Source organism: Podarcis pityusensis (genome assembly GCF_964106645.2).
Source record: "Podarcis pityusensis genome assembly, chromosome: 5".
NCBI classification, from domain to species: domain Eukaryota; kingdom Metazoa; phylum Chordata; class Lepidosauria; order Squamata; family Lacertidae; genus Podarcis; species Podarcis pityusensis.
Genome location: NC_138032.1, coordinates 36,726,377 through 36,754,174, shown reverse-complemented (window position 1 = coordinate 36,754,174; position 27,798 = coordinate 36,726,377). Strand labels below are relative to the sequence as shown.

Sequence of the window (27,798 nt, the reverse complement as noted above, 5' to 3'; positions counted from 1 at the left end):
GAAGGTTGGTGGTTTGAATCCCCACGACGGGGTGAGCTCCCATGGCTCGGTCCCTGCTCCTGCCAACCTAACAGTTCGAAAGCACATCAAAGTGCAAGTAGATAAATAGGTACTGCTCTGGCGGGAAGGTAAACAGCGTTTCTGTGTGCTGCTCTGGTTCGCCAGAAGTGGCTTAGTCATGCTGGCCACATGATGCAGAAAAACTGTCTGCGGACAAATGCCGGCTCCCTCGGCCAGTAAAGCTAGATGAGTGCCGCAACCCCAGAGTTAACGGTCAGGAGTCCCTTTACCTTTAACTTTATTTGGATTAAAGCCAGTTTAAAGTGAGATTTCAGGGTCATTTCTGATGTGATGCTGAAGTCCACCCTACAGTTAGCAATGGCTGTGGCTGGGAAAGGTGGAAAAGAAAGAGGCAGCGGAGGCAGCTATAGCAGTGGAGGAAGAAGCTGTGAGAATATGCCTCTTGCCAGGACATGAAGCTCTCCCAACTTCCAACAGCGCCAGGTGCTGATTCTAGCCCTGCTAATATCCATGCATTCAACTGAAATACCTGAGAAAGGGAAGCATATACATACTCAATTTCCCCCTATTCCATTTTCCCTTCTTTGAATTAGCTTTCTTTGTTGTTGTTTTTCCTCTCCTCTACCTGCCTCCCCCCATGCCCCCTTTCCCCCTCATATCATCCATCTGCCTTCCTATCTGTTCTGCCTTCCAGCTCTGCCTTTCTTCTCTTCCACTGCAGCCTCTGACTGCGTACAGAATTGGTCTGCCCATCCATATGTTTGTTGCTAGATACCATATTTATCTATCCACCTGCTCTGTCTTTTGTCTGCATTCATTGCCATCCCGTTGACTACGCATTTTCCTGGCAATTTCTCTCTCTCTTTGAGATAGCAGCAACAAGTTCTGTTTCATGTCACAAATATTTTTTCCCTCCCCAAAGCAGTAGGCAAGGAAGTGATGTTCCCTCTCCATAGTCATGGCGCGTACAAGGAGACGGAACGCTCGCTTAAATCAAATCCAGATTTCTGCCAAACATGTAGAGGGATATTGGGAATCACAGGAGAGATGCACCAAGCCGGATCCACTCTCTTCCCCTGCCACGACACAGCCTTCTCTGGCTTATTCTTTCTAATGCAGATTCTCAGACACGTTTCTGGGGCAATTAGGAGGAAAATGGCTTCAAGGGAGATGTGGGAGGCAAAGAAAGGGAAAAGCAACCCAGGCCCACAGTTTCTTCCTTCATGTGTGCAAGGAAACATACACACTGCTTTTTAGATGTTTGATGGAGACTGGTTCTCAGACATAGGTCTCTGCCAGATGTATAATATGGCTCACCAAACAGCAGAATTAGACACTTCCCCGTGCAATGCATAACTATGCAGAAGTGGTTCACCCCAAGGGCTGGAGCTACAGGATATGCCTGCAGCAAGGACATTACTGCTGCTTACCAGGAAGGAAAGGAAGGGAGGGAGGTGACAGTCAGATTGGAGATTCACAGGCACACTAGAAGGAGTGCTGGATTGGCATTATCTACGCCAGCATGGTTAAGAGAGGTGGACTCATAATCTGGTGAACCGGGTTTGCTTCCCCACTCCTCCACATGCAGCTGCTGGGTGACTTTGGGCCAGTCACACTTCTCTGAAGTCTCTCAGCCCCACTCACCTCACAGAGTGTTTGTTGTGGGGGGGAGAAGGGAAAGGAGATTGTTAGCCACTTTGAGACTCCTTAAGGGGAGTGAAAGGAGGGATATCAAGTCCAAACTCCTCCTCCTCCTCCTCTTCTTCTTCTTCTTCTTCTCCACCCAAGAATGATTCCAAAGGCCCGTTTTAGAGGAACCGCACCCAAAGTGGCCCAAAGGGATGAAATATTGCAGCAAAGTGAGATATTGCTGCAGCAACAATCAGCCACATCCTTTGAGGTGCAATAAAATTATGTACAGAAAAGAAACATCTGCAAAGGTCAATTAATAGGAACGATTCATTTCCCTCTTGTTGAGCGTCCTTTTTATCTTCGTTGCTTTGGCACGACTCTCTGTCTCTCAATCTTTCCATTGCTGACAAAACAATTGTCTCCAGCACAGCCTTCTCTCCCCCCCCCCCTGCAGCTAGCCCTCTATCACCTGTTTAAACCTACCTATTAAGGCAGCGACCATCTTTCTCACTGATCTTTTTCTCATGCACCTGTCCCTGTCTTTGTTGATCACTTTCACTGTCAGGGGAATGCGAGTCGGGTTATTTTATGCTCCCATTCTTCAAATGCACCTATTGTATAAAGAAGATGTTTTAAGTGCCTGAAGGTGGTTTGTTCCTCATTACTTCATAGAAGTGACATTAATAGCCAGAGAAGAGCACTGCTGAGTGCAATTATGAATGGTGTTCAGGTACAAAAGCTGCTTTGAGCCTGCTAATGTTTCCTAATTATAATCCTTTAGGTAGAGAGTGCAAGAGAGACAAGGAGGGAAGAGAGAGGGCTAAACATTGACTTATATACATGCTCCATTCACCTAGAGGGTGGCAGCAGCCAGGGAGGTAGGGGCAAGTCTTGGTCAATTCCTTCTGAAAGGCAACAGGCCCCTGCGAAGCTGAAACTGACATATTGAGCCGATTGACACTGTGCAGCTAATACTGATGTATCGCGCCAAAGGCACATGGCAAACCACAGAAGAGCATGAATCCTCTCCACATGGACAGCTACCATGATAAAGCAAGCAATCAGTCAAGGCAAACTGCCTAGAACCAAAGGCCTAGGAAAAACAAGAACATTTGGTTTACAGACTGTCTGTCGTGTTGACAATACCAGAGGGTCTAAGGGGTGGATGCAGACAGGGGGCTTAATATCGCAAATGAGCCATTGGCAAGAGGGCTTTGTTTGTGTTTTTAAACATTTGTCAGCTTCTCCATGGAAAGGGGAAATCCAGATTAAATTGGGGTGAGAGAGAAAGAATGAAAACTGACATTTTTGATGTCCTGACGTCACGTGGACACTGTGAAAGGGTTGCATGCATGAGCAGCACCAACCCCAAAATAAACACCCATCTGAAAGCCCACTTAGAGGAATCCTCGAGATGTATGAACATACCATCTAGACTTGCCAGACCAAGGGCGGGACTCATACTGTGGGATGAAATCAGCGAACCACATACGCTGCTTGGAGCTGTTTGGGGTGGGGGATGGTGGGCTAAAAATGGCCTGGATGACAAAAAACGTTTCCTCCACACACAACCTGCTGCAGCATCTCACCCCACACCACTGCAGCATGCTTTTAATATATACAGTTGCATGTAACACCAAGCATACACCTTCAAAACAGTCCTACATTTACGCACAAACTCTCCAGCAGACACGCAGTACAAGTCTATGGCTGGCTCACTGTGTTCAATGGTACTTACTCCCAAGTGTGCATAGGACTGCGGCCAGGACTAGGAAGCTGCTGTTCCCCAAACTCACTTCCCACTCCAGACTTCCTCCCCTTTCCATCTTCTTTGTAAACACATGATATTCAGTCCCACTGTCAGGCCTTCTTGGTATCCTGCATTTCCCATCAAAAGCATGGGCTCCCTATTCCAGATCTTCCCCAAGTCAGCGGCCTCCCAAATACTTGGCTCTGAAACCCTCCCTGCCACCTACAAAGGCCCCTACCCCTTCCAATTTATTTTTCAGTTTATTTCATTTCATTTTACTTGTTTGACAGGGCTGCCTGTTTGGAGGTGTATTTGCATGATTATTTTCTTGTCTGGTTTTTTGGGGGTGGGGAGTGTAAGTGGTTTGTCTGTTCTTTTTGGCATGGCCAGATTTTCTTGGGCAAAATGAGTATTTTGTGGTGCCCATGACAGTTTCTTAGACACCCAAATGGTCCCCCCAAGAGGTGGGGACTCTGCCCTAGTATACACTGTGCTCCTCTCTCCAGTCTGAAAGCAGCATCTCCCTCCCACTGCACACAGCAATACGTGTGAAGGAATTCCCCCAGCACCCAGGCTGCATTGCAAGCTACAAAGGAGCATGCAGAGTGTTCCCTGCTGAGCTGTTATTTCCCTGCATGGTTATATACACAGGCAGGGGGTGACTCACTGCTGTATAATAGGATCTGGAGCATAAATGCAAAAGGTGGAATTGGCAAAAAGTTCAAATCAGCTCCCAGGCAGCTGTTTGCACCGCCCCACCTCTTCCCAAATGCACACAGTGTGTCACCACCAGAAACTGGAATTCATGGGGGCTGCTGATATCTGAGTGTGAGTAGGAAAAGCAGCCCTGTTGTGGGATGTGGCCAGGGGTGGGGGGTGGGAAGAAAATGGAAAGCTTAACATAACTGACTTCCCACATCAGTGAAAGATCATTGTGTTGGGTTGACTGAAAGCACAACACAGGCGGTGCCCAGTCTGCCTCCACTGTACAGAGAAGTGGGCTTGAAAAAAGGGGGCTGCACACCTGCCACACACAGCCACTCTCAAGGAAATAGGACCATATGACAGTCAAGCCTGGCAAGGCAGTGAGTGTCTCACATCTTGCTGCATCATGCAGCCCTACGCAGCCAGAGGACCTGCCAAGGGAGCTGCTGATTATTATCTGGGAATCCAAAGAGCAAGTGGGATTTCTTTTCATTCCAAATTCTTTTTTCAACAAAGAAAAAAATAGCATCCTGATGACTGAGACGTGAGTCAAGTTCTCATCATATATGTCACTTTGAATGTTTAAATATTATTGACAGCCCACAGCTTCTTCTGAAATATTTTTTTAAAAAGAGTTGTGAACCAGCTCCAAATCATAAGCTTATATACCTCTCTCTCTCTCTCTCTCTCTCTCTCTCTCTCTCTCTCTCTCTGTGTGTGTGTGTATGTATGTATTTAATGGAAGAAGAAAAAACATTCCACCCATTATAGCAGTCCACCTGTTGGAAAAAAAGATACCTAATATTGTTTGCATAAAATGAAACTTGTTGATTTTGCCATTGTTTGGGTCAACATAAAAAAGAGAAATTAAGTCTTTTTTAATCAAGGGTTTTTATACAACACATTAAAACCGACATATACATGAAATTATTACCTACGTGAATAAAAAAAGAGAACAACCCCCACCAGACCTTCTAACAACCAGCGGACACACAGGAACATGTCAAATATCCACTTACCCCTGAAGGTGGGTTTGCTGTCCATCCAAGTTCAGCTGTGGCTGTCCGAGTATCCATTAGGGTTTCTGAAGTCCACCAAAAAGAAAAAAGAGAAGAATTACTAAGCAAATGAGAAGTTGGAATAAAATCGCAAACACACTACAAAGATGTATCTGGAGATATATGTTCATTCTAAACCCATAGAAAATGATCACTGCTGAAAGTAGACACAAGTTTAGGCACTTACTGCAATTTAGGAGTTTGGCTACATAATAGCAAAGAGTTTCTAAGCACTTTAAAGAATGCTCTTATGGTATGTGCTTTCACAGATTAGAGTCCACTTCACCAGGTGCATCTAATGAAGTAGACTCTACTCCATAAAAATATCTGGCATAATCAATTTATTGGCCTTTATGATGCTACAAGACTCTTGTTTTGCTACAACTAATAGCTACCTCTGTGGAAGTCAATGCAAAATGTGCACATTCATTTAGTTCAGAGATTTCTCTATTTTCAGGGTCCAGTATGCTCTCCAGACACTAGCTAAGGATTATTAGGTTTTAAAATAAAGTTGGCATCTCCCACCAGCAAGGACTTTACAGATACAGGGAAGAATCCAATGCACTTGTTCTGTTAGCACAATGATTTCCATGTTCACAATGGAACTCCCCCTCCTCTCCCTGTGCATGCACCCATGCCTCTCCCCTAATCTGCTCCAGAGGGTTGAGGGGGAACTCAGAACAGATTTAGAGGGAGAGGAAGCTAAACATCTTTGCACTGATGAAACAAGTACAGTCATACCTCGGGTTACAGATGCTTCAGGTTGCGCGATTTCGGGTTGCACACTGCACTGAACCTGGAAGTACTGGAATGGGTTACTTCCGGTTTTCGGCACTTGCACATGCCCAGAAGCGCTGAATCACGACCCGTGCATGCGAGTTGCAAACGTGCTTCCCACACGGATCACGTTCGCAACCCGAGCATCCAATGTACACTGAATGAGGCCATCAGATGAGAGAGAAGCTAAAATATCCCTCAAAGGGTCAGATTGGCAGCAATCTTTTGCCTTTCTAGAATGCACACAAGACTGCAGTATAATGTGGGGTGATTTTGTATTTATTTATTTTTTTAAAGCTTACTGCTTCTTTTATTTTTAAGTTAAACTGAGCACGATGTGAGATCCAGACTAAATGAGTTGCTCCTAGTTCCCACAGAATGGGCTTAAGCTAAAGGAGGGTAGATGTGGCTGAGAATTAGGAGAAATTTATGTACTGTAAGAGCAACTTAACAATGGAATCAATCACCAAGAAGGTGATGGGCTCTCACTGGAGGTTTTCAAGAAAAGGATGGACAGCCACCTGTTGAGGATGCTCTAGCTATGGACTTCCTGCATGGACCAAGTGGTTAGATCAGATGGAACAACAAGACCCCCTCTAACACTGTGATTCTATGAAATCAATAGGCTTTAGATCATGCCATAGCGACTTGCCCCATTGCTTCCAGTGGCAACTGAGTCCAACTAACTGAGTTTCAACCCAATTGCTCTTTTGCCACACCTTGATTTAAAGGAACTAAAGTTGATTGAGGGACTGAACCTAACCAGAAGACAAATGAATTTTGACCATCGACACCCATTTTAGATATGCTTAAATGCAACTGAAAATCTGGATGGCCTGGAAATTGTTGCCAGTCACTGTGGGCTTCACATCTATGTGACTGAGTTCATGCTGCATTTTCTCTACATCACTTCAAACACAAAAGGCTGAATTGCAAGGAGGACCTGACCCTAAGGTTGGGTCTTTTAGCCAACACCGCCAAATAAAGTATAGCCTTGGTGCAGAGAGCTGAAGTACATAGGTGTAAGATGCTAAGTAAACCCCTTCCCCGCAAAAAATAAAAATAAAATCAATGGATCAGCTTAAATTCTAACACCAGTTTAACAGGGCTGTTGATTGGCCAATTAGGCACCAAAATAATTGCCAGGCTTCAGCATTCAGAACCCTTTTGAAAGTGTGGTCCAAGTAAAGGACTCAGATTCCCTATTATCTTAAGCCCATATCTCCATTATCACATCTCTAACATTTGAATGTTACATAATTTTTTAAAAAGTGGAATGTAACTAGCATAATGAATTCAAAATGCCAGACTAGAGGATATAAATATGCCAGTTACTGCAGCTCTCTTCCCAAATTGCTTTGTTTTGCCCGGCAGTGAAGAGGATGGATGTAGTCAATTATTGGCTTTTCCATGAATAGCTGGTGGCTGACTGACCAAATCTGTAATATATTTTTCCCCCTATTGTCTATATTGGCATCTGCTAGATATATTGATTTGTTGGTTGCCCATGCTGGCAAAAAATCAGAAGCACCAATATCAAACAACACTATTAGAATGTGTTGTCAAATTTTATTTCTTTAAGGGAGGATTTTTGGTGTAGTTTTTTGTTTAACAAAAAACAAATATTGTTGATATTTTCCCAGACTCTCATTTTTAAGAGTAACAATAATAGCAACAACAAAAACATAGACAGACAGATGGGGAGAAAAATCTTCCAGGTTTTATTTATTTGTTTTCAACAGATTAAGTTGCTTGTCTACTGCAATTCCACCAAATGTTAAAAAAAGGAAATTACAATTGTCACCAGCATCTGGTCAAGCAGTTCCCTATTTGTCCTTCCTGTGCATTTCCTCGCTTTACACCTCACAGCTTAGAAAGCTATAATGTTTCAGATCACCACCTTTCAGCCCAAGGCAGAAAGTTTTAAACTTTGTGAAATCATCCACATCCTTCTAAGTGTACTTCATTTTAAGCAGTGTGCTATCTCCCTCCAAACCAACTCCCGGCAAACCCTTGTGTCTTCCTTCAATGCATTACCATCTTCACAGTCTATTTGTTATTCAGACTCAAGTAACCAGGGTTTTGTCAGTAAGGGATTTACAACACCACTCTTCCCCTTCAGTAATCCCCTGAAGATGTGGCTGCATTTGGGCAGCATGTTAAACCGTGGTTTATCAAAATGGGAATAAGCCTGTGTGAGCCTCAAACTCAAATGCTCTCCCACTATTCCTCCAGAGAAGCCATAATGAGGTAGAAGCTTTTGCTTCCATTTTTTTTTATTAAACAGAGACTGTGACACCATCAGAACCCAACCAACTATGGTTAATTTTAACTGTGGTATGGTTGAAACCAGCAAACTTGAATAATTATGAAACTGGCTTGCTTCAACAAAGTATAGTTAAGATTAACCACTGCTTAGGGTTCATATGTAACAATAAAAGGTAAAGGGACCCCTGACCATTAGGTCCAGTCGTGGACAACTCTGGGGTTGCGGCGCTCATCTTGCTTTATTGGCTGAGGAAGCTGGCGTACAGCTTCCGGGTCATGTGGTCAGCATGACTAAGCCGCTTCTGGCGAACCAGAGCAGCGCACCGAAAAGCCGTTTACCTTCCTGCTGAAGCAGTGCCTATTTATCTACTTGCATTTTGACATGCTTTCGAATTGCTAGGTTGGCAGGAGCTGGGGCCAAGCAACGAGAGCTCACCCCGTCACGGGGATTCGAACCGCCAACCTTCTGATCGGCAAGCCCTAGGCTCTGCGGTTTAACCCACAGCACCACCCACGTCCCTCATATGTAACAATAAACTGTGGTTAATCAAAAATGGAAGCAATAGCTTTCAGTTTCCTCCTCCCAGTCATGCCACAGGAGAGGGAATGAGCCCAAGGCTCACCCAGGCCTATTCTTATTGACTTTAATGCAAAGCTAGTGACTCAAAATGTTGAAAACCCTGAGCCCTTAATGGCACATATTATTGGTAGATAGAGAGTTGCTACCTGGTCTGGATTTTGATTGACCATCCTGACTTTTCAATGTGTATGTCAAGCAGGAATGTTGATTCCCCCCCCCCCCAAAAAAAAGAAGTAAATGAGTAATGGAAAGGGGAGAGTAACTGCTCATGCTGTGTATCTTCTGAGCAGTACTCAATAAACATAGTCATTACCTGCAGTGGCTCAAGTAGTGTTGAAGAGGAAATTTACAAGAAAATACTTCACCACAACCTGCTAGTAATGCATTAGATGTTGGGTGGCCTACCTTCAGCCCTGCGTTCTATCAATAGTTTTGAAAGCTCCTGTACCACAAACAAAAGTGTAGAAAACATTAAGAAGGGCACAAAATGGCAAACAGTTCTGTACACGCCCGTTGCTCCTCCCTTCCCTACATAGAACAGGCCGTTCTTGCCACAAACTGTTATCTTTTCACATCTGCAGTGCAGACAGTGCAGGTTTGGTGCAAAACAAACCCAAGGTGATAATCTTGTTTTCAGATATTGGCTGAACTATATAAATGTGTGAAATCCCTAACCTGACATGCTCTGAGTTTCAACGGATGACCCATGATGATCTTTTCAAACACTGAAGGTGTGTTCATATCAGCTATGTTCTTGCATGTACCACAAGTCATTTTCCACAGATTCCATCCTGAGAGCTGGTGCAGTCTGCACCAGATCCCGTGTGCTTCCCCTCCTGTGGACTTCCTTGTAGCTGGCAGGGAAGAGTCTACTCAACCATTTCAAGTCAACTTTCCCTGCAAATGCGTCTAACTCAATAAACAAGTAAGCCTACTTACCACTTCACACAGCGAGCATATTTAATAACACACAAGTAATTTCCCTGCAGCTCTGTAGACATATGAACCACAGATGCACCTATGGACCATGGCACAATGTTCATAGGAACAGGAGGATAACAAACTCGCTAGTGCAAGCACAGCCTAAGGGCCAGTAATCTTGCTGCAACAGTGCATCTGTACTATTCACCCATCATCCCCCCATCCCATTTCTTTTCAAGAGCAATTGGCTGTGACCAATTATAGGCCAGGCTCTATTTAAAACAACAACCATTGTTGATGTCAAAAGGATTTTCCCTCCTCTGCCTTCCCTTCCTGTCCAGCGGCTCAGCACGCTTCTGACTTGCTTCCCCAGAGGACGTTTTTCTGACTTAACACTGACACAGGAATGTACTTTTGATAAACTTCAGCCAGGCTGCAAGGTGCTTCCTCTGAAAGCAACCCTTTTGCGCACTCCAGACTTGGCAGTGGCTGGCGTTCTTTGAAACTATTGACTTGTGCGGTTCAGGCAAACAACAGAGGGGGGAAATATTCCTGCTGAACAAATATGCCCCCCCCCCACCCCCGATCATCCCCTGCTACGAGAAGCAGGGCAGCCGGGGTGGGGTAAGTTGGTGTTGCCTCCTTCACAGCTCAGCTTCCTTATCTGTGTTATAGTGCATGACTGTAATACACAGGGGGATTAGTGTTAGCAGCCGCAGCTTGTCGCACAGCTTTGCTCTAACATGACAAATGAGTGCTTGGTTCTATTACTGCGCGGGTTTTCTCCTTTTCTTCTTCTCTTTAGTTTGCTCAGCCTCCTCAGCCCCACTCATTTATGCTGGATAAAAGCTTCTGAAGACAGTGGATTAGAACCTGACCTCTGGTAAGCCTCTCCAAGGCAGGGGAGGATGTTACCTGGTCACGGGTCACACCTGTAGTCAATTAGAGTGCCCTCTGTTCCAAGGCTCCATACAGAACATCTGTAGAGCGTTAGGCTCAGAATTTCTCTCCCGGTGACGCACTTCATTGTGAAGAAAGATGGTCTCTTTTGCCTCCTTTCTTTGACTCTCTTTTTTAAAGTAGACACAAACAGAGAGAGAGAGCACTGGCCCTGCTCCCATACCTATAAAAGCTGTCCGAAATGAAGAAATTAAGGAGGTGAAGCTTTTTTCGGCATGTGGAGATAAAAGACAGGGAGGGTTTCAAAAGCAGGATTTCTTCATGGCAGGCTCCTGTTGGTATAGAAGCACGGCCAGTAAAAAGAGCTAGCAAATCTCTCTCTCTCTGCCAGAACTCACCAGAGATTAATTTCTAAAGGGAAAGATTCTGGATGTGCTGTAAGCCACATCCTTGAATTCAGACAGCTCTGCCCTTTACTCTCAGATATGTGGAGTGAGTGTGTGTGTGTGTGTGTGTGTGTGTGTGTGTGTGTTTAATTGGAATTTCGAGATGTCCATGATAATTTCACTGCCACAGCTTTATTGCCCTTTAAGAACCGACTTACAGGCAATTTGTTCCTGCTCACAGTTACTTCCATTTATGCACACGCACACCCTTATGAAGTCCAAGTAAAGAAGCCAGTGCCAAGGAGTTCCTCTGCACAGAAATAATGGCAGGCTCCACAAATCATAAATGTGGCTTGGGAAAAACTGAGGATTTCAGAATAAATAAAGCGTGTTTGGCATTGCTCTTGAGATTTCAGGATTCAGGTTTCTAAATTCTTTTCCAGATCCTCAACCTGTTCTAAAGAGAGTTGCATTTTTTCAATGGAGCCAGGTACACAGAGGTAATTGGACCTTGTTTGGCCCATAGACAGACAGTAGCTGTGGCCAGGAGGACTTTTGCACATTTGTTTTGAGCTGCCTTTCCCAAGCGGGTTCTCGTCAGAGGTTTTGAACTACAATTTCCATCATGCCTGAACACTGCCTATGCTGGCCGAAGCTGATGGGAGTTGGACCCCCCAGACAACTGGAAGGTACCAGATTGGATAAGAATAAGAGGTGAGGAAATGCACACAGGCCACATTTGGCCCAGCTCAGGTGCCAGATTTGACCCTCAAGGCCTCTTCTCTCAAACTGTACTCATCTGCCCCATACCCACCATCATATGCCTGATTAATGGGGACAGCTGAACAGTGCTGACAGCAAGCTTCAATGGGACTGGCTATGCTACAGAGTTCACAATCCTTGCCCAAAGTTGGGTTGCTATAAGTGCAAAGGAAGTCCCTGTGCAGTTGCAGCCTGAGCTACATCCACAAAGGATTTTCTCTAACTTTGGGTCACCTGATGGGATTGTGACTGACAGGTGGGTGCACCCACCCACCTGTCAAAATGCCCTGCAGTGGGTAGAAGAGATCAGAATCTGGCCCACTGGCCACATTCTGTTTCCCACCCTATCTTAGACAGACATGGGTGCTCTGTTGGTGGTACTTTATCTTTTTAAAAATGGAATTTTAACATGTTCTCATTTTGATGGTATACCATGTGTTCTTTGCTAGGAATTGCCTGGTGAGGGCCCAGCACTAAAAGGCAGTCTAAAAAGTCATTTAAACAAATAAACTTATTATTGATTTATGCTAGTTGTTGTAAGCAACCTCAAGTGCCCTGTATTTAAGTGGTGGCTAATTTCATCAACAGATAAATAAGTTTCTCCATCACTAGATCCTGCTATAAACATCCACGAGTTTCAGAAACAGTGGTCTGCTAGCCAAGCCGAAACTTTTCAGTGTTGCAGGAGGGAGACCAAGTTCTGCATCAACTCCTAAAGTGCCACCTTGGCCGCGTGTGCATGTGGACAACAAAGAATCTGCGAGGACAATCAATCACTGGTGGGGGAGAAAAGCAGTGGGAAAGGTGGTCAGGGGCCAGTGTAAAATTACTTTTCTCAGCTTGCTAATGAGAGGATTACAATGGATCACAGCCTGAGCATCATTAATCAGACAAGAAGCTTCAGAGCCATCGCTATTCCCCTTCTATGCCTCCCTCTTTCACTCCCAGCAGCTCTTTCATCTGCTTTGTTGTTGTCAGATGTTTCACGCCCCCCCCGCCCGTCTTTCCATCCTGCCCTCACATCCCCAATTTCCTACCAGCTTTTCTCCATCCAATCTATTTTATGTATTTCCTAAACAGTCTGTTTCTAACTCTTTAATTAAAAACCCTAACACCGTTTTCTGGTTTGTTGATGGGGTGGCAATGCCAGACTCCCCCCTGAAAGATTCCCTTTCAGGATCTTTTTCTTACAGAGCAACAGATAATTTAGCCAAGAATTTACATTAAGGTGGGTTTCTTTTCTCCCTCCCCACCCTCCGTATGACAACACTGGTTCCCAGGAGCATGACTGGCACCAGTACAGGAAATGTGTTCATGGCTATTGCTGGATATGCCCCAAACTGGGTAACTCCCTCCCTGAAGAAGTTCTCCCTGATTGTTCTCTGTTGATGAGCACAGACTGGGTTTCTCCTGAGGTCCTTGGGGAGCTTCTGAGTTTGACAAAATGCTCCACTCGTTCCTGCTCCTGTTTTGCTGTGGCATTTTATTTTGTTAATCGTTTTAACACGCATTTGGATTTTTAAAGTTTGCAAGCTGCCATGGAACTCTTTTTAGTTAAAAAGGAAGGATTTTTTAAAAAAATTAATGTATGTATTTTTAAAAAATTGTATACCATGATTTTGTTTAAAAGTATCAAAGCACTTTGTGATGATGATTATAGAATAAAAATTGCACACAAAAAGGAAAACAGATCACCAGCTGGCTATCTTAGGTCAGGGCTGGTGAACTGGTGAACCTCCAGATGCTGCTGAACTTTCAGCTCAGTCTGCCCAGCCAGTGTGGCCAATGGTCAGGGTTGATGAGAGGTCTAGTCTGGTAACATCTGGAAGGTCAGAGGTTCCCCAGTCCTCTTTTAAATTAACTAATAAAACTGACAAACCCATTAATAATAAGTCATACACACACAATGTCTGGTGCCGTTTTAAAGATTTTCTTTAACGTACAGTGGTACCTTGGGTTACATACGCTTCAGGTTACATACGCTTCAGGTTACAGACTCCGCTAACCCAGAAATATTACCTCGGGTTAAGAACTTTGCTTCAGGATGAGAACAGAAATCGTGCAGCAGGGAAGCAGCGGCAGCAGAAGGCCCCATTAGCTAAAGTGGTGCTTCAGGTTAAGAACAGTTTCAGGTTAAGAACAGATCTACAGAATGAATTAAGTTCTTAACCCGAGGTACCACTGTATTGTTTTCGGTCCAACAAAAGTTATGTTGCTATCGACTTTGCTGTACAGTACATACCATCCAGAATTTACTTCCAGCATGAAAACTAGCCATCAGCATACACCAACAAAGGCATTAGAACCATTTTCCAGGATAGACAATGTTGTGCTAGTCCAACAGGCATACTTGGCAAATGAGATCCAGCACTAAGTAGACCTTCTTTATTCACCAACAACTAGGACACCTAACCAGAAAGCAGCACCATTCCAAGAGATGCCACCAGAGACCAGGGAGCAAGGCTAAAGGCCCCCAAAGATGGAAGACAATATGTTTGGCTTGTTTCACGCAGATCAAAAGTTCAGCCAAGTGAGTGATACACTTTTGCAGAGGAATCATGAGTCAGTCAGTGCAGAGGCAGCTGCTTTGAAAAGGGAAATGTCAAGCACCAACATGAGAGAACTAAAATCCTTACACCACCAAAAGTTCAGCAGATCTCTCCATTCTGTAAAATGCCGACTATGCAGAAGCTGTGCCAGAAATTGCTTTTCTGTTCGGACTAGAAAAGCAACAGAAGCCAAGAGGAAAAACAATACAATTATATCCCAAGAAACAAAAAGTCTGAGTAATGGAGCTGGCTAAACTCTGAGGGATCTGCCACTCATTCCAGCCAAGCAGAGTTATTATTTGAAGTCGTTAGCCCATCAGGCTACAAAGTTATTCCTACCACGTGTGTCAAACTGTGAATGGCCACCTGCCCTGATTGAAGGAGGACAGTCATCTGTTTTGGGGGTGAGAAAGGGAAGTTTTATCAGAGCTGCTATCAACAGTGAACACCTGGACAGCAGAACAAGCAGGTAAACAGGTCACATGATCATAGGCTTCCACACTATGCTAAGGTTACTGTATTTCTGTTTAAATTATGGTAATTATTTTTAAATAAAATTCCACCCATATAAATTAATTCATGCTAATTTTATGCAAATTGCTCCTGTTTTTAACGATGCATTTCCTCTTCTTTGGTGACAAGTCTTCAAACCTGAGGAATGGAGAACTTGCAGAATGTCCAGAAACATACTTTAAACTGCATAACTCATGTTTGTGAAAGAATTGCCAGAATACTGTTCAAAGATAATGAGAGTAGGGACCTGCAATGGATACATAGCCTTAGGAGGAGGAGTCCTACTTCAAGTTTAACCTATCCTGAAATAGGATAAGTGCTCAGGCCTTTGGGGGTGGTTAATATTGAGGAATGGGAAGGAGGCAAGAAAGACACACAGCAGGACCTTCTCCTGTTGCACTATACAGAGTACTAAAAGGCTCAGGTTTAGGGCTGGCTGCCAATCATTCTCTGTATAGTAATTGAGGGATGTGGTTCCTCCAAAAAAAATCTGTATGTAGTGCAGGGAGGAATGGGCCTTCTTGGTAGTGGCGCCCGCCCTGTGGAACACCTTCCCATCAGCTGTCAAAGAAATAAACAACTACATGACATTTAGAAGACATCTGAAGGCAGCCCTGTTTAGGGATGTTTTTAATGACTGGTGTTTTAATGTATTTTTAATCTTTTGTTGGAAGCCACCCAGAGTGGCTGGGGAAACCCAGCCTGATGGGTGGGGTAGAAATAATAAATGATGATGATGATGATGATTAGTGGGGGGGGGGGGTTAACCTCATCATTTGCATCCTCCCAACTTTACCCCCAGCCCATGATGCTAAATTGTTAGGGGTTTGAAAACAGGCAATTCTTCCCCAACTTTCACTTTTTAAAATTGACATCCACGCCAGGTTTTTCTCCTCCAAACAGATAGGCTCTCAACCACCTGTTAGAAGGAATGGTATTAGAGCCTCCTATCTCCTTTGTTGAATTAAAAAAAAACCAACACCCTTGCTATTTCTATTTTCTTGCAGTTTATCATTTTAATTGATGAAACTCCATATGCTTGCCACACAAGGGCATTTCCATTTCCTACATCAGCAGCAAAACATAAAACCTACATAAGATAGACTATGTGCACAATTTTTTTTTTTAAAATTGCCTTCTCTCTCACATTAACAGTATTCACACTTTCACACAAATAGCATAAGTGGGTTCGAAGGCGCTGCTAACATGATGCGAGAAAACACTTTTAAATGTGTTGAAGATATTTAACACTAAACTAAGGCTCCAATCCTAAGCATGCTTAGCTAGGAGTAAGCCCAGCAGAACACAGCAAGGACGTTGCTTCTGAGTAAATACATATATGGAGATTTGGACTGCACATGACAGAAACTTCAGAAGTACTCCCATGTGATTCTGACCACAACCAAAGACAGCAATTTCCACAGGATGGGCCATTGATCACCCTTGCCAAGGGAGTCCACAAGACACCCAGGTGAAGCCCTTGCATGACACGACCAGAGTTTCAGAGTTATGTCTTTCCAATCAAACGTTTCACATGATATTCCCTCCTAAAATAGGTTCACAGTTCCTTCACTGTGCCTGCTGCTATGTGCCCATATGTCATTCCTGCTGGGTGCTCCAGAGAGTCTCCAATACGAGTTTCAGCTCTGAAGGGAGTCTCTTTAAGGAAAGACTTTGGGAGCTTTTAGTTACAGAAGCTGGTTGCAATCTCTGTCCTTCCTCCACTACCAAGTCCTAAAAACAATTCAGAGATTCTGCTGAATGAAGCAGCCCAGAAGGCCAAAGCACTTACTCAGAATTTATCAGAAGTAAACCATAGGAGGGAGATGTTGTACAAGCCTGACTTTCCTTCTGCTTTTACCCTCTCATTCCTGGCAATTTCATTAAGCCATTTCAGCGTCTGCGGAGAGGAGACGTTTGAAATTGCCCGGGCTCTCCTTGCGCCTGAAGACGTCGCTACTGTTCCATACAAAACAATAATGGAACAGCTGAAGGGGCACTTTTCACCGCAGCCCTCAGTGGTGGCTCGTCGAAATGCCTTCTACGCAAAGCGGCAAGCCCCTGGGGAAACCATAACTGGGTTTGTGACCTCTCTCCGCCAAGCCGCCCGGTTCTGCAACTTCTCAGAGCTGGAGAACATGCTTCGTGACCGCCTCGTCGGTGGCCTGAAGGATGAGAAGCTGCAACGACGCCTCTACGCTAAGAAGGACCTAACGTTCCAGGTCGCTCTGGAGGAGGCCCTGGCAACAGAAGCTGCCGAGAGGTCGACCCAAGAGGCACGGCCGAGCCTGCCATCCCAACCGAGGGTCCACCATGAAGACCTCACCGACGACTCAGGATCCGACAGGGAGGAGGTGCACCGAGTACAGCAGCGCACTCAAGCAGCGCACAGACCACAGCTGCCTCGACGAGAAGGAGGGAACTGCGCAAGCTGCGGGGAGAGTCACGAGAGGAGGACCTGCCGTTTCCGCAACGCAGAGTGCAGGCAGTGCAGAAAATCGGGACACATCGCCCGGGTGTGTCGGGCTCGGCCCACCCGACACCAGGCATCAGATGACCAATCCAAGAGCCCCAGGTCCCGGGGCCCAACGCACCAAGGCAACTCGACGGAGCTCACGGACTTCCAGGTATACCAGTTGCCCCACCCCAACGTAGAGAAAATTTATGTAGAGGTACAGATAGAGGGGGCCCCATGCCGCATGGAGCTTGACACGGGTTCAACTCTATCCATAATCTCGGCAAGGACCTTAAGGAAACTGTGTCCCACTGGGGGTCCCAAACTCAGGCCGGCCCCATTCACCCTCCGGGACTTCCAGAAACGTAAGGTCCCCACAATGGGGGTGGGGACCTTCAGGGTGCAATACCGAGGGCGGACGCGGCAACTGGACTTGCTTGTGGTCAAGGGCCCCTACATTAGCTTACTGGGATTGGCATGGTTTGGACCACTGGGGCTAGCTGTCACCGGGGTGAACCACACTAGCTTACAAGTGGACGTGGACGCCATATGCAAGGAATTTCCAGGGGTTTTCGATGGGAAATTGGGACAGTATACGGGCCCCCCCATTGCGCTACAGCTTGACCCCGCAGTACGACCGGTCAGGCTCAAGGCCCGCCGGGTCCCGTTCGCCTTGAAACCCCGTATAGACGAGGAATTGGACCGACTCGTAGAGCAAGGAGTGCTGGAGCCGGTGCCTAATGCTCCCTGGGAAACCCCAATCGTCACACCCGTCAAGCCTAATGGTTCGGTCCGCATCTGCGCAGACTACAAATGTACCATAAACAAGGCCCTCACGGCCCACGCATACCCAGTGCCAGTGGTCAGCCATGTCCTTGCCACCCTGGCTGGGTCGAAAATTTTTGGCAAGCTGGACTTGGCCCAAGCATATCAACAGCTGCCAGTAGATGAGGCCACAGCAGAGGCACAGACGATTGTGACGCACAGAGGAGCGTTCAGGGTAAAGCGGCTGCAATTCGGTGTCAGCGTGGCACCAGGCATATTCCAGAATATAATGGACTCTCTCCTTAAAGGGATTCCTGGCGTCACCCCCTTCTTCGATGATGTGTTGATTGCCGGCCCCACACCAGAGGAGTTTGAGGACCGCCTCCGCACCGTTCTGCACCGTTTCCAGACGGCGGGTCTCAAGGTGAAGCGGGAAAAATGTCTACTAGGAGTGCCTCAGGTGGACTTTCTGGGATTTATGGTGGACGCAGAAGGGGTCCACCCGACTGGGGACAAGGTACGGGCCATTTGTGATGCCCCAGCGCCCAAGAGCAAGACTGAACTTCAGGCCTTCTTGGGACTATTGAACTTTTACCATTCCTTCCTTCCCCACAAGGCGGCGGTAGCGGAGCCCCTACACAGACTCCTGGACAAGCGGGCCCCTTGGGTGTGGGGCCAGCGCCAGGAGGCCGCATTCCAGGCAGTCAAGGACTTGCTTGTCTCAAACTCGGTCTTGGCACACTTCGACGAGAGGCTGCCGGTGGTGCTAGCATGCGACGCCTCACCCTATGGCATTGGAGCTGTCCTGGGGCACCAACTCCCGGATGGAAGAGAGGTACCGGTGGCGTACTTTTCCCAGACACTCAACACAACCGAGCGGAACTACTCGCAAATCGACAAGGAGGGTCTGGCAATCGTAAAGGGAGTAAAAAAATTCCATGATTTCTTGTACGGGCGGCCCTTCACCGTGGTGACTGACCACAAGCCGTTGCTTGGCTTGTTTGCCCCCGAAAAGCAGACCCCCCAAGTGCTGTCTCCTCGCGTCCTCAGGTGGTCAATTTTCCTTGCCAGCTACCAGTATGCACTGATTCACCGACCTGGGAAGGCGATGGGCCATGCGGACGCCCTCAGCAGGCTACCACTACCGGAAACAGGCCCTGACCCAGCACCTGCACAAGAGGTTATGAGCCTGGAGCTGCTTCCCGACCGCCCCATTCAGGCACAAGAAGTTGCACACCATTCCAAGAAAGATAGGGTCATCTCCCGGGTCCTGGACTGGGTGTGGAGGGGATGGCCCAGCAGCAGCCCCGGGCCAGAATTCGCCGGCTACACAACCCGCAAACATGAACTGTCGGCCCACAAGGGGTGCCTGTTATGGGGAAGCAGAGTCGTTGTTCCCCAGCCCCTCTGCAAAAGGGTCCTCACAGCCCTACACGAGACACATCCAGGGGTAGTAAGAATGAAGGCCCTTGCCAGGAGTTATGTGTGGTGGCCGGGGATCGATGGAGAGATAGAGGCCTGGGTCAAACACTGCCAGGCCTGCCAAGAATCCCGCCCAGATCCCCCAAGGGCCCCAGTCCAGTCCTGGGAGTCCGCCCGAGCACCATGGTCACGCCTGCATGTGGATTTCGCTGGCCCCTTTCAGGGGAAAACATTCTTCATAGTGGTGGACTCCTACACCAAATGGCTGGAAGTCGCACTGGTACCGTCCACTTCCACGTCCGCAGCCATCCGGGTACTACGCAGGCTGTTTGCAACCCACGGGCTCCCTGACACTCTCGTCTCAGACAACGGGACTGCATTTACGTCAGGAGAATTCCAAACCTTCACAGCGCAGAACGCCATCCGCCACATCCGTTCGGCGCCGTTCCACCCTGCCACCAATGGCCAAGCAGAACGCATGGTGCGGACCACCAAGGACACCCTTCGCCGCATGACGCAAGGGGACTGGGAGTACCGCCTTGCCACATTCCTTCTAGCACAGCACAGCACCCCCAGCTCAACGACTGGCCGGAGCCCCGCTGAACTACTAATGGGTCGGCGCCTTGCAATCAGATTGGACCGCCTTCACCCCGATAGAGCTCAGGATGAGGTAGTGGTGGGGGAAGGCAGGAGCCCCCGGACCTTCGAGGCCCAGGACCCAGTGTACGCAAAGAATTTTGGGGCAGGCCCAGCATGGGTACCCGCCACAATCACCAGGGTCACTGGCCCCGTGTCGTACGAGGTGCTAACGGATGGGGGGCAATGCTGGCGCCGCCACTGCGACCAGATACGGCGACGATTCCCGGGAGAAAACCAGGAGGAGGACAGGTCAGAGGAGTCCCAAGGGAACAGCGGGGCAGTGAGGCCCATAGAGCAGGAGGGGCCAGCAGGAGAGGCAGAATCAGTAAATACAGAGAGGACCCGTGAGGCCGAAAGGACACCGGAACCAGAACCACGACTGAGCGAGCCGGTTGCACCAGACCAAACAGCCGCATCACAGCCAGCATCCTTGGAACACGAGCCAGAACCCGGAGCCCGGACCAGGGAACACCCCAGGCCACAACGCACACGTAGGCCGCCGGCATACCTTGAGGACTATGAATGCGACCTCCCGGGCAGGACTGGAACTTAGAGGGGAGGGGTGTTATGTACTGAGTTGAATAGGATCCAAACTGAAGCAGTCTGATTGGCCCTAGAACAATGCAGCAGTATGATTGGTTGGCAGGAACCACCCAATCCTGCTCCAGATAGAAGTGAATCCACAACCTGATTGGCTTACAGTAGAATTCCAGAATTAGCCAATCATGTGCAGCCCATTGTGTAAATAATGTATATAAAGCAGATACTGTGAGGGGACATTTATTCATTCATCCTCACCACTATGAGCTGAATAAAGAGCATGAAATCACTTTGCGACTCTGAGTATATTTCACTGTGGCTATTTGCAATTTCCCTGGATGTTTATTGCTACACCTCAAGTGCTATAAAATAATGTTGCATGCCACCCTAATCTCCAAGCAGTGTGAGACTCCAGGAGTTCCAGATACTTGCCCAGGATTTGGTTTCCTTGGAATGAGGGACAGCTAAGACTGTGGGGTCATTATGCTATATGGTTTATTTACACATATACCTATAACTTGGGCCTACAATGGAGGGGTGCACAGCATTAACACCCCTGACAGTCTTGCTTTTCCCAGTCACAGCCTTGGATTCTAGCAGAAATCAAGCATGGCTCTCCCTCTCTGCCTTCTGTCTGCAGTCTGCTTCCAGCGCAGCTCTCTCACATATTCTGGTTTTTGTCCTTTTCACTACCAACCAGGCAAGGGAGGGGGCCCACCCACCTGACCTGTGGCACAAAGCCACTTCCTTTCTTATACTAATGTCCCATACTTGGGGGCCATTTTGGTCCTTGCCTCACTAATTCAAGAATGGGATCTTCCATTAGATTTTAATCCTTGCTGGATCAAGGAATTCGAAGGGACTCAAACATTGTACAAGTTAACCACCCCACCAAACTCACAATACTATGCAGCTGCTGAAGAAATACCAGGTGCCATAGACAAAGTTGAAAATACAAAAACAAAACCTCTTTCATCATATCCCAAAGTAGAAAAAAATAGGAGAGAGAGAGAGAGAGAGAGCTTCCTAAACTTTGGACTCGTGATCTAAAGCATGGCTTCCTGTTTGTTTACCTTTCCTAGCAATTCTTCCCCATACTTGGGTATTCATGAACTCCAAGTGTTGTGTCTCTGTGTGTGGTGCAGCAGAATGTATTTGGGGACTGGCTGGCAGAATTTGCTAAAGGGCTGGCTGCCTGCTCAGCCTTTGTTTTAGACAATTGAAGGGGCCAAGGATGAGCTAGACTCCATACAAGGAAGTATAACAAGAGGTAGATCTTAAATCCACCATAAACTGGAGCACCGCAATGAGAAGAGGGTTTGATGAGGAGTGAAGTCAGTACTTTGTAGATGAAGTTTTGCATCTCTGCAAAGCAAGCTTATACTTTGGGAACGCAGAAGAATTGTAGCAAACTTGCTTTTCCCCCCTTTCTGTGCTTGATTCCATGCTTCCCAATCCCAGGCAGCACATCATTGCTACATGTGGCTCATAAAGCCATTCCCTTTAAAGAAACTCGTTCCAGATGCCTGCTGGCCTGTGAGCTGCCACATGAGCTCTGGACTCCTGCTGCAAATACAGGGGGATAACAGACACACTCCCTTTATTCCAAATATCCAGCCCCATCGCATTTGTGGGGAAGTACTATCCCACCCTCTGCCAGTCCTGAGCCACTCCGCCAGGGAGAAGAGGATTGTTAGAAGCCGCCAGGTTCTGCTAGAGTGAAGACTCTTCAGCTGCATACAGTAGATTTTCTTTAATGGACACATTACTTTAAACTAAGCCTCCGCCATCTGTTCTACTCCCTAATTATCAATACAAAAACAAAGTCTACTCACAATTACACCAGTAACAAGTAAAGATGCCAGCAATTAAAATGCACGAACATACTCTTTGAGGAGCAGAATATCCATCTGTGATGTTATTCTCACGTTCCAGACACAAATCAGTTCGGGAGAGAGGGAAGCGGAGTGTTGTGGGGGGGCGGGGAGAGGAAGGAATAGTTCAGTCCCAAGAGGAGCAAAGCTTCTCACCAGCCAGCCTGCCTTCCTATATGTAGCTGCCTCTGAAACATGGCTCTGCGGAAGTTGGATGGGCCCTTGTGAAAATTCCAGTTACTGCAATCAATATGCCAGGGTCGCTGAGGGCAAAGAGGTGTAACACACACCCCAAAGAGGAAGGCTAGCAGGAACAGCAAGGAAGAGTCAAATGCCTGTTGGTATACATAAGTGAGTGCACAACACCTAACCATAGCTGTCAACGTTTCCTTTTTTAAGGGAAATTCCCTTATTCCGAATAGGATTCCTCACAAGAAAAGGGAAACGTTGACAGCTATGCCTAAAGCAAATCCTGCTGTATCTTAGCTCTTCCTTTTCCAGTCTTGATGGGATACGCATTCTGCTTGAGGATTATTCTCTATGAAAAAGAGGTAATCAGCTATGATCCACTCCAAGGACTGCATATCTGACTTACTTAGCTGTAAATCCTACCAAGTTCAGTGGGGCTTACTCACAGGTAATTGGGTATAGGATTGCAGCCCACATCTCCATCTCAGGTTTCCCTCATTGAGAATGAGTCTGACAGTTACAGGGAAGGAATGGGTAATATTTGCAGATGGGAGAATAATGGAACAAGACAGTGTCACGGCTGCTCTGGAAACCTGACAGATAACAGAGTCTAAGGAGCAAAAATGAAGCCGGAAACCATGGGCGTCTGGGAAAAATTTAAGGAGCAGTCATGGAAAATGTAACTGTGTGGGACTTAAGAGTTTGCAGCTAAAAATGTGGTTGATATTAATTAAAACTTTCTTTGGGCAGTATTGATCTGGTAATGAATAATCAAGTTAGGGAATTCAGAATCTGTGTTTATTTCAGCAGCCCCTCACAATTTACGTAAGCATATCACACACTTTTGAACTAACAAGAGAGAGAGAGAATTATGGATTTGAACTTGTGATCCAAGGCATAACCTGAAAACAAGATTTAGAAAGAGAGAATTTATTATGGATTTGAACTTGTGATCCAAGGCATAACCTGAAAATAGGATCTTTGAGGCTCTGGATTCAAAGTGGTCCATGACTTGCATCCATGCCATTCTATAAAACCCCAGTTTAGGGCATTCCACTATTTACTGGTGACAGAAGAGCCATTACTTCCTATGTTCCTTTTCACCCACTTTGGCAAAGCTGGAACCCCCACCCCACCAATGAGAAGCAGGTGGAGAGGTAATCCTGTGCCATCCTAATCTTCTACCCACAAGTAATGAACATGGTGATGGGAACTGCACTCCTAGTAAAATCTAACTTTCAGTTTTAAAAAGTTAAAAGTTTATTTTTTAAAAAAATAATAATCCAGAAGCAACTATCATGGAGATTTTGTTAACAGTAATTCAGTTTTAAAGAATTGTAACGAAAAGCGCCTACAAAACATTAACTTAACTACTTAGATAACAAGCTACTGTTCTATGATAGGATACAAGGACTTAAGGGATGTGTGTGTGTACATATTTCAGCTGTCGGTTTACTTCAGAACATAATGCCTACAAGCAACAGGAAGATTAGTCCAACCAAAATGTTTACACAGTGTAATTGGCTTCTTATTCAATGAAATAATTATGAATAGATTTTGAGAGCTAATACGCCTCTTTTTACACTTTGCTCTCTTCATTTAATGAAAATTTTAATATAGGTTTGTTTAATTAAAAAAAGTCTACAGAGAGCTAGAACACTATTATTACAATCATTAAATATCTAATCAATTTGTATTGTGCCTTTCAATGTCGGCCTCTCCAACAAGGTGGCCTACAGTAAAATCAATACACCCTAATAATAGATCCCCGTACTATCATATCTAGCAGGTTCATGTGGGTGTTGAATACTACAGAAGACAAGTCTCCTACATTACCCCCCAGAATAGTTCCCATGGGGCCCAACAGTAGTGTCCCAAGCCCACAGTCTAGCCAGATAGGGGCAAGGCCACTGGAAAGAAGTGTCCCCCTACCCCTAAACTAACCAGTGGAAGGGTATCATGGCTGATTATATCAAAAGCTACTAAAAGATTCAGGTCATACTCTCCCATTATTCTCCCAGTGGAGATCATTTACCAGGGTAGCCAAGACAGTTTCAGTTGTGACAGCAAGCTGGAAAGAGTCTAGAACAAGCTTTCCCAAGTTCCCAGATGTTATCCCCAATTCTACCATGTTAAAGGACCGTATATAACATACCGTAACAATTTTATTACACGCACAAACACCTTCTTTTCTCCAAAAAGACCATACCCACCGATAGGAAAAGCAGATAGATCAAAATAAAATCTAGTTCTTTACAACGTTTATGTTAAGAATCAGCACAATTTCACCTGGGCTTTTCCTTTTCTTAGCTAATGAAATGTGTAGAATATTCCGGCCTTAAAATCTGACAAGACTGGACTGTTTACTGTTTACTTTGCCTGATCCCCAACAGATTTGGTGAAGTACAAAGTGCGCCATTAAACTTTTCAGCAAGCCAACCCACACATGTAATTTAGTTGCCCGTGTTTGTTTTGAAAAATTCCGTTGGTTTCTCTTTGGGTTTTTGTTGCTAGCTATTTTATGTATATTTGCTTTCGTAAATAGTTTTAAGGATTTCAGCTGTGATTTATCTACGGTTTTATGATATACACTGCTTTAGAGTGCTCTATGCTTTGTAAGTCTTTCTAACTTTGCTAAATGAATAGATGGAACGTGTAGACATCCCAGTAGACCAATCACTGGCATCCTTAAAAGGATGCCATGTGGACCTGCAGAAAGACTATTTCCAGCAGAAAGCACAGCGGGTTCCCCCGCCCCACTTCCCATTCCCAATTTGGAGGAAGAGCAAGCGCAGCTGTGCTCTCTTGCATTCTGAATGAGCCGGCCTCTCTCCGAAAGAATAGCATGTTTTGAACACTTTGACATGATTCTTCCATGGCTCTCCCATAACTGCCAGACATTTTAATTATGGCTCTGGAGAGGCAGGCTGGGTAAGAGCAGGATGACCCCTTTTTCATTCGCTAAGCACCGCTCTGCTTAACAGTTCCCTAAGAGCACTGGTTCCCAAAAGAGCTGCTTACAATATCTATACACATTCAATCAAAACTATTACGGCAACAACTAATTATGGCCCATCATTCCCGTGGCTCTTTGCCTTTAATGGTGCATTTTGCTGCTCCAGAATTACCGCAGAACAAGGCAGCAAGTACATAACGAGCAAACCCCATCAATCTCTCGCAGATTCACTATGATCAAGAATTATCCCCCAGAATAGCCAAACAAGTTCAAAGCACTGGAAAAGCTTTAAACACCTCTATAAATCCATCATGAGGTGTTTTCACTGGCCTTTATAAATACATCAAACCCCTCATAACACTTCGTTGCTATAGTGGAGCTATTGCAGGTTTTTCCTTCTAAAGAGCAAGATGAGAGGATACGTGTAGTAGTATCATTAAGGCGCAGGCAGGAGCTGTGTATGCCCTGATTCCATGTGTGAGCTCACAGAACATAGATGGGGGAAAGAGATGGGAAAAGGTGCAGAAAAGAGAAAGAAAAGTGATCCAAGGGATGGAGCTTCTTGCCTCTGAGAAAACACTCAAGCTACTGGTGGCATTTGGAGGTTAGGAAAACAACAAGTAAGGAACAGACATGAAAGAGGTTTATAAAACTACAAGTGATGGAAAGAAAGTGGTGTAGTTCTTCTTGCCCTTTCATAATCCTTGGATTTAAGGACATCTAACGAACCTGATTAACAGTGGGCTCAGGACAGAGAGAAAAAATAATATCTTCACATAATGCACAATAACTTGTGAAATTCAAAGCCATCAGATGTGACTTTATTGTCACCAGATACTAGCTTTAAAGAAGGATTAGTTACATTGGTGGAGAAAAAGATTAATCCAGGGGTGGGGAACTTGTCCCCATCACCAACCCCAAGGGTTATATGATGGCAGTTTTCATCATCCCTGGCTAATGGCTATGCTGATTGGGGCTGACTGGAGTTGCGGTCCAGTAAAACCTGGAAGGGGCATGATTTCCCCATTCCTGGGTTTCTATACATTTTATATGCAAATTTGCCTAGCATATGCATTTTTGCAAGCAATTTCCACCTAACAGAATGCATTTTTGTGTTATTTTCATATATATACACATTTTCTATGCGCCACAAAATTCGAAAAAGTGAGAATTTTGCAGGAGAGCTGTGTTTCAGTTCCTGGAAGTGCAAAGTTGGTAGATTCTCATTAAAATACAAACCAAATGAATTCCTCCACCACCCCCATCCATAGTCAAAGCTGATCCTACAACATAGCTGCTCACTCCCATAGCTGCTCACTCCCAAGATTAACCTTTACTTAGAATTGCAAAATCCATGGATTTATACAGTGTCAGCTGATAACACTCCTTATGAACCTTTTTTAAAAATTTTCCTTTCTCTGTAGGGAGATACACACTGCCTCATTTATAGGGTTATATTCCCAAAGGTCCACTGTGTGACATCCAGCATTCTGTAGGTAGTGGTGGCTATGGAGCTGTGATACCTTACAGTGGGTGCTCAGCAGGAAAAGGAGAGCAAATTGCAGGCATGGAGAGCAAGGGGAAGAAGAGGGTGAGTGCCTTTCGTCTGTTTGCATGGGCTTGACCTAGCCTGAGTAAATAGTGTTGGTCTAGTTCTCGCTGAGCCAAGCAATCCATTTATCATAATCCTATTGAGAAAAGACACAGTAAATCAAAGAGACAACCAGCCTGCAAACAAATTACATAGAGAGGTGTTGGCAAGAGTGGGAGATAAGAGAGCAGGAGGAGAACAGAAGAAAGAAAATTGAGAAACAATGCATCTTGGGAGAAAAAAGGAAGAGAAAGAACAGTTTGGTTGAGAGAAAAAGCTACAACAAAGAAATGGAGAATTCAATTTTAAATAAAAATACGAATCATTCACAGAAGTTCCTGTTAGAACCTGCACTAGGAGTGGTATTAAAAGACAGCCTTTGACCATCACATGACCACCATATAAGTAGGCAGCTATAGACTTATCTAAAGGGGTTCACTACTGTCAAAGTCCATCTGCAAAGTTCCCCTTTAGATAGAGCTCAGCTACAAGTGGATTCCATTGCAAGATGACTGCAAGGGATACTGCCCCAAATTTCATCCACA

The 27,798-nt window shown here is 45.7% G+C and overlaps 1 protein-coding gene across 17 annotated transcripts in view; it reads right to left on the bottom strand.

Moving 5' to 3' along the window:
- Positions 1–27,798, bottom strand: part of EPHB1 (EPH receptor B1) — a 357,336-nt gene that overhangs the window by 228,564 nt on the left and 100,974 nt on the right. For 12 of the 17 annotated variants that reach the window (XR_013986829.1, XR_013986830.1, XR_013986831.1 and 9 more), the window contains one exon: positions 5,128–5,192. Coding sequence is in view for 10 of the 17 variants with exons in the window: in XM_081007273.1 (XP_080863399.1) it covers positions 5,128–5,192 (65 nt within the window). In the remaining 7 variants the exon portion in view is untranslated. Of the gene's footprint in view, positions 1–5,127; positions 5,193–9,196; positions 9,234–27,798 lie in introns of all 17 variants that reach the window. The other 5 variants (XM_081007270.1, XM_081007269.1, XM_081007272.1 and 2 more) reach the window with 1 other exon arrangement.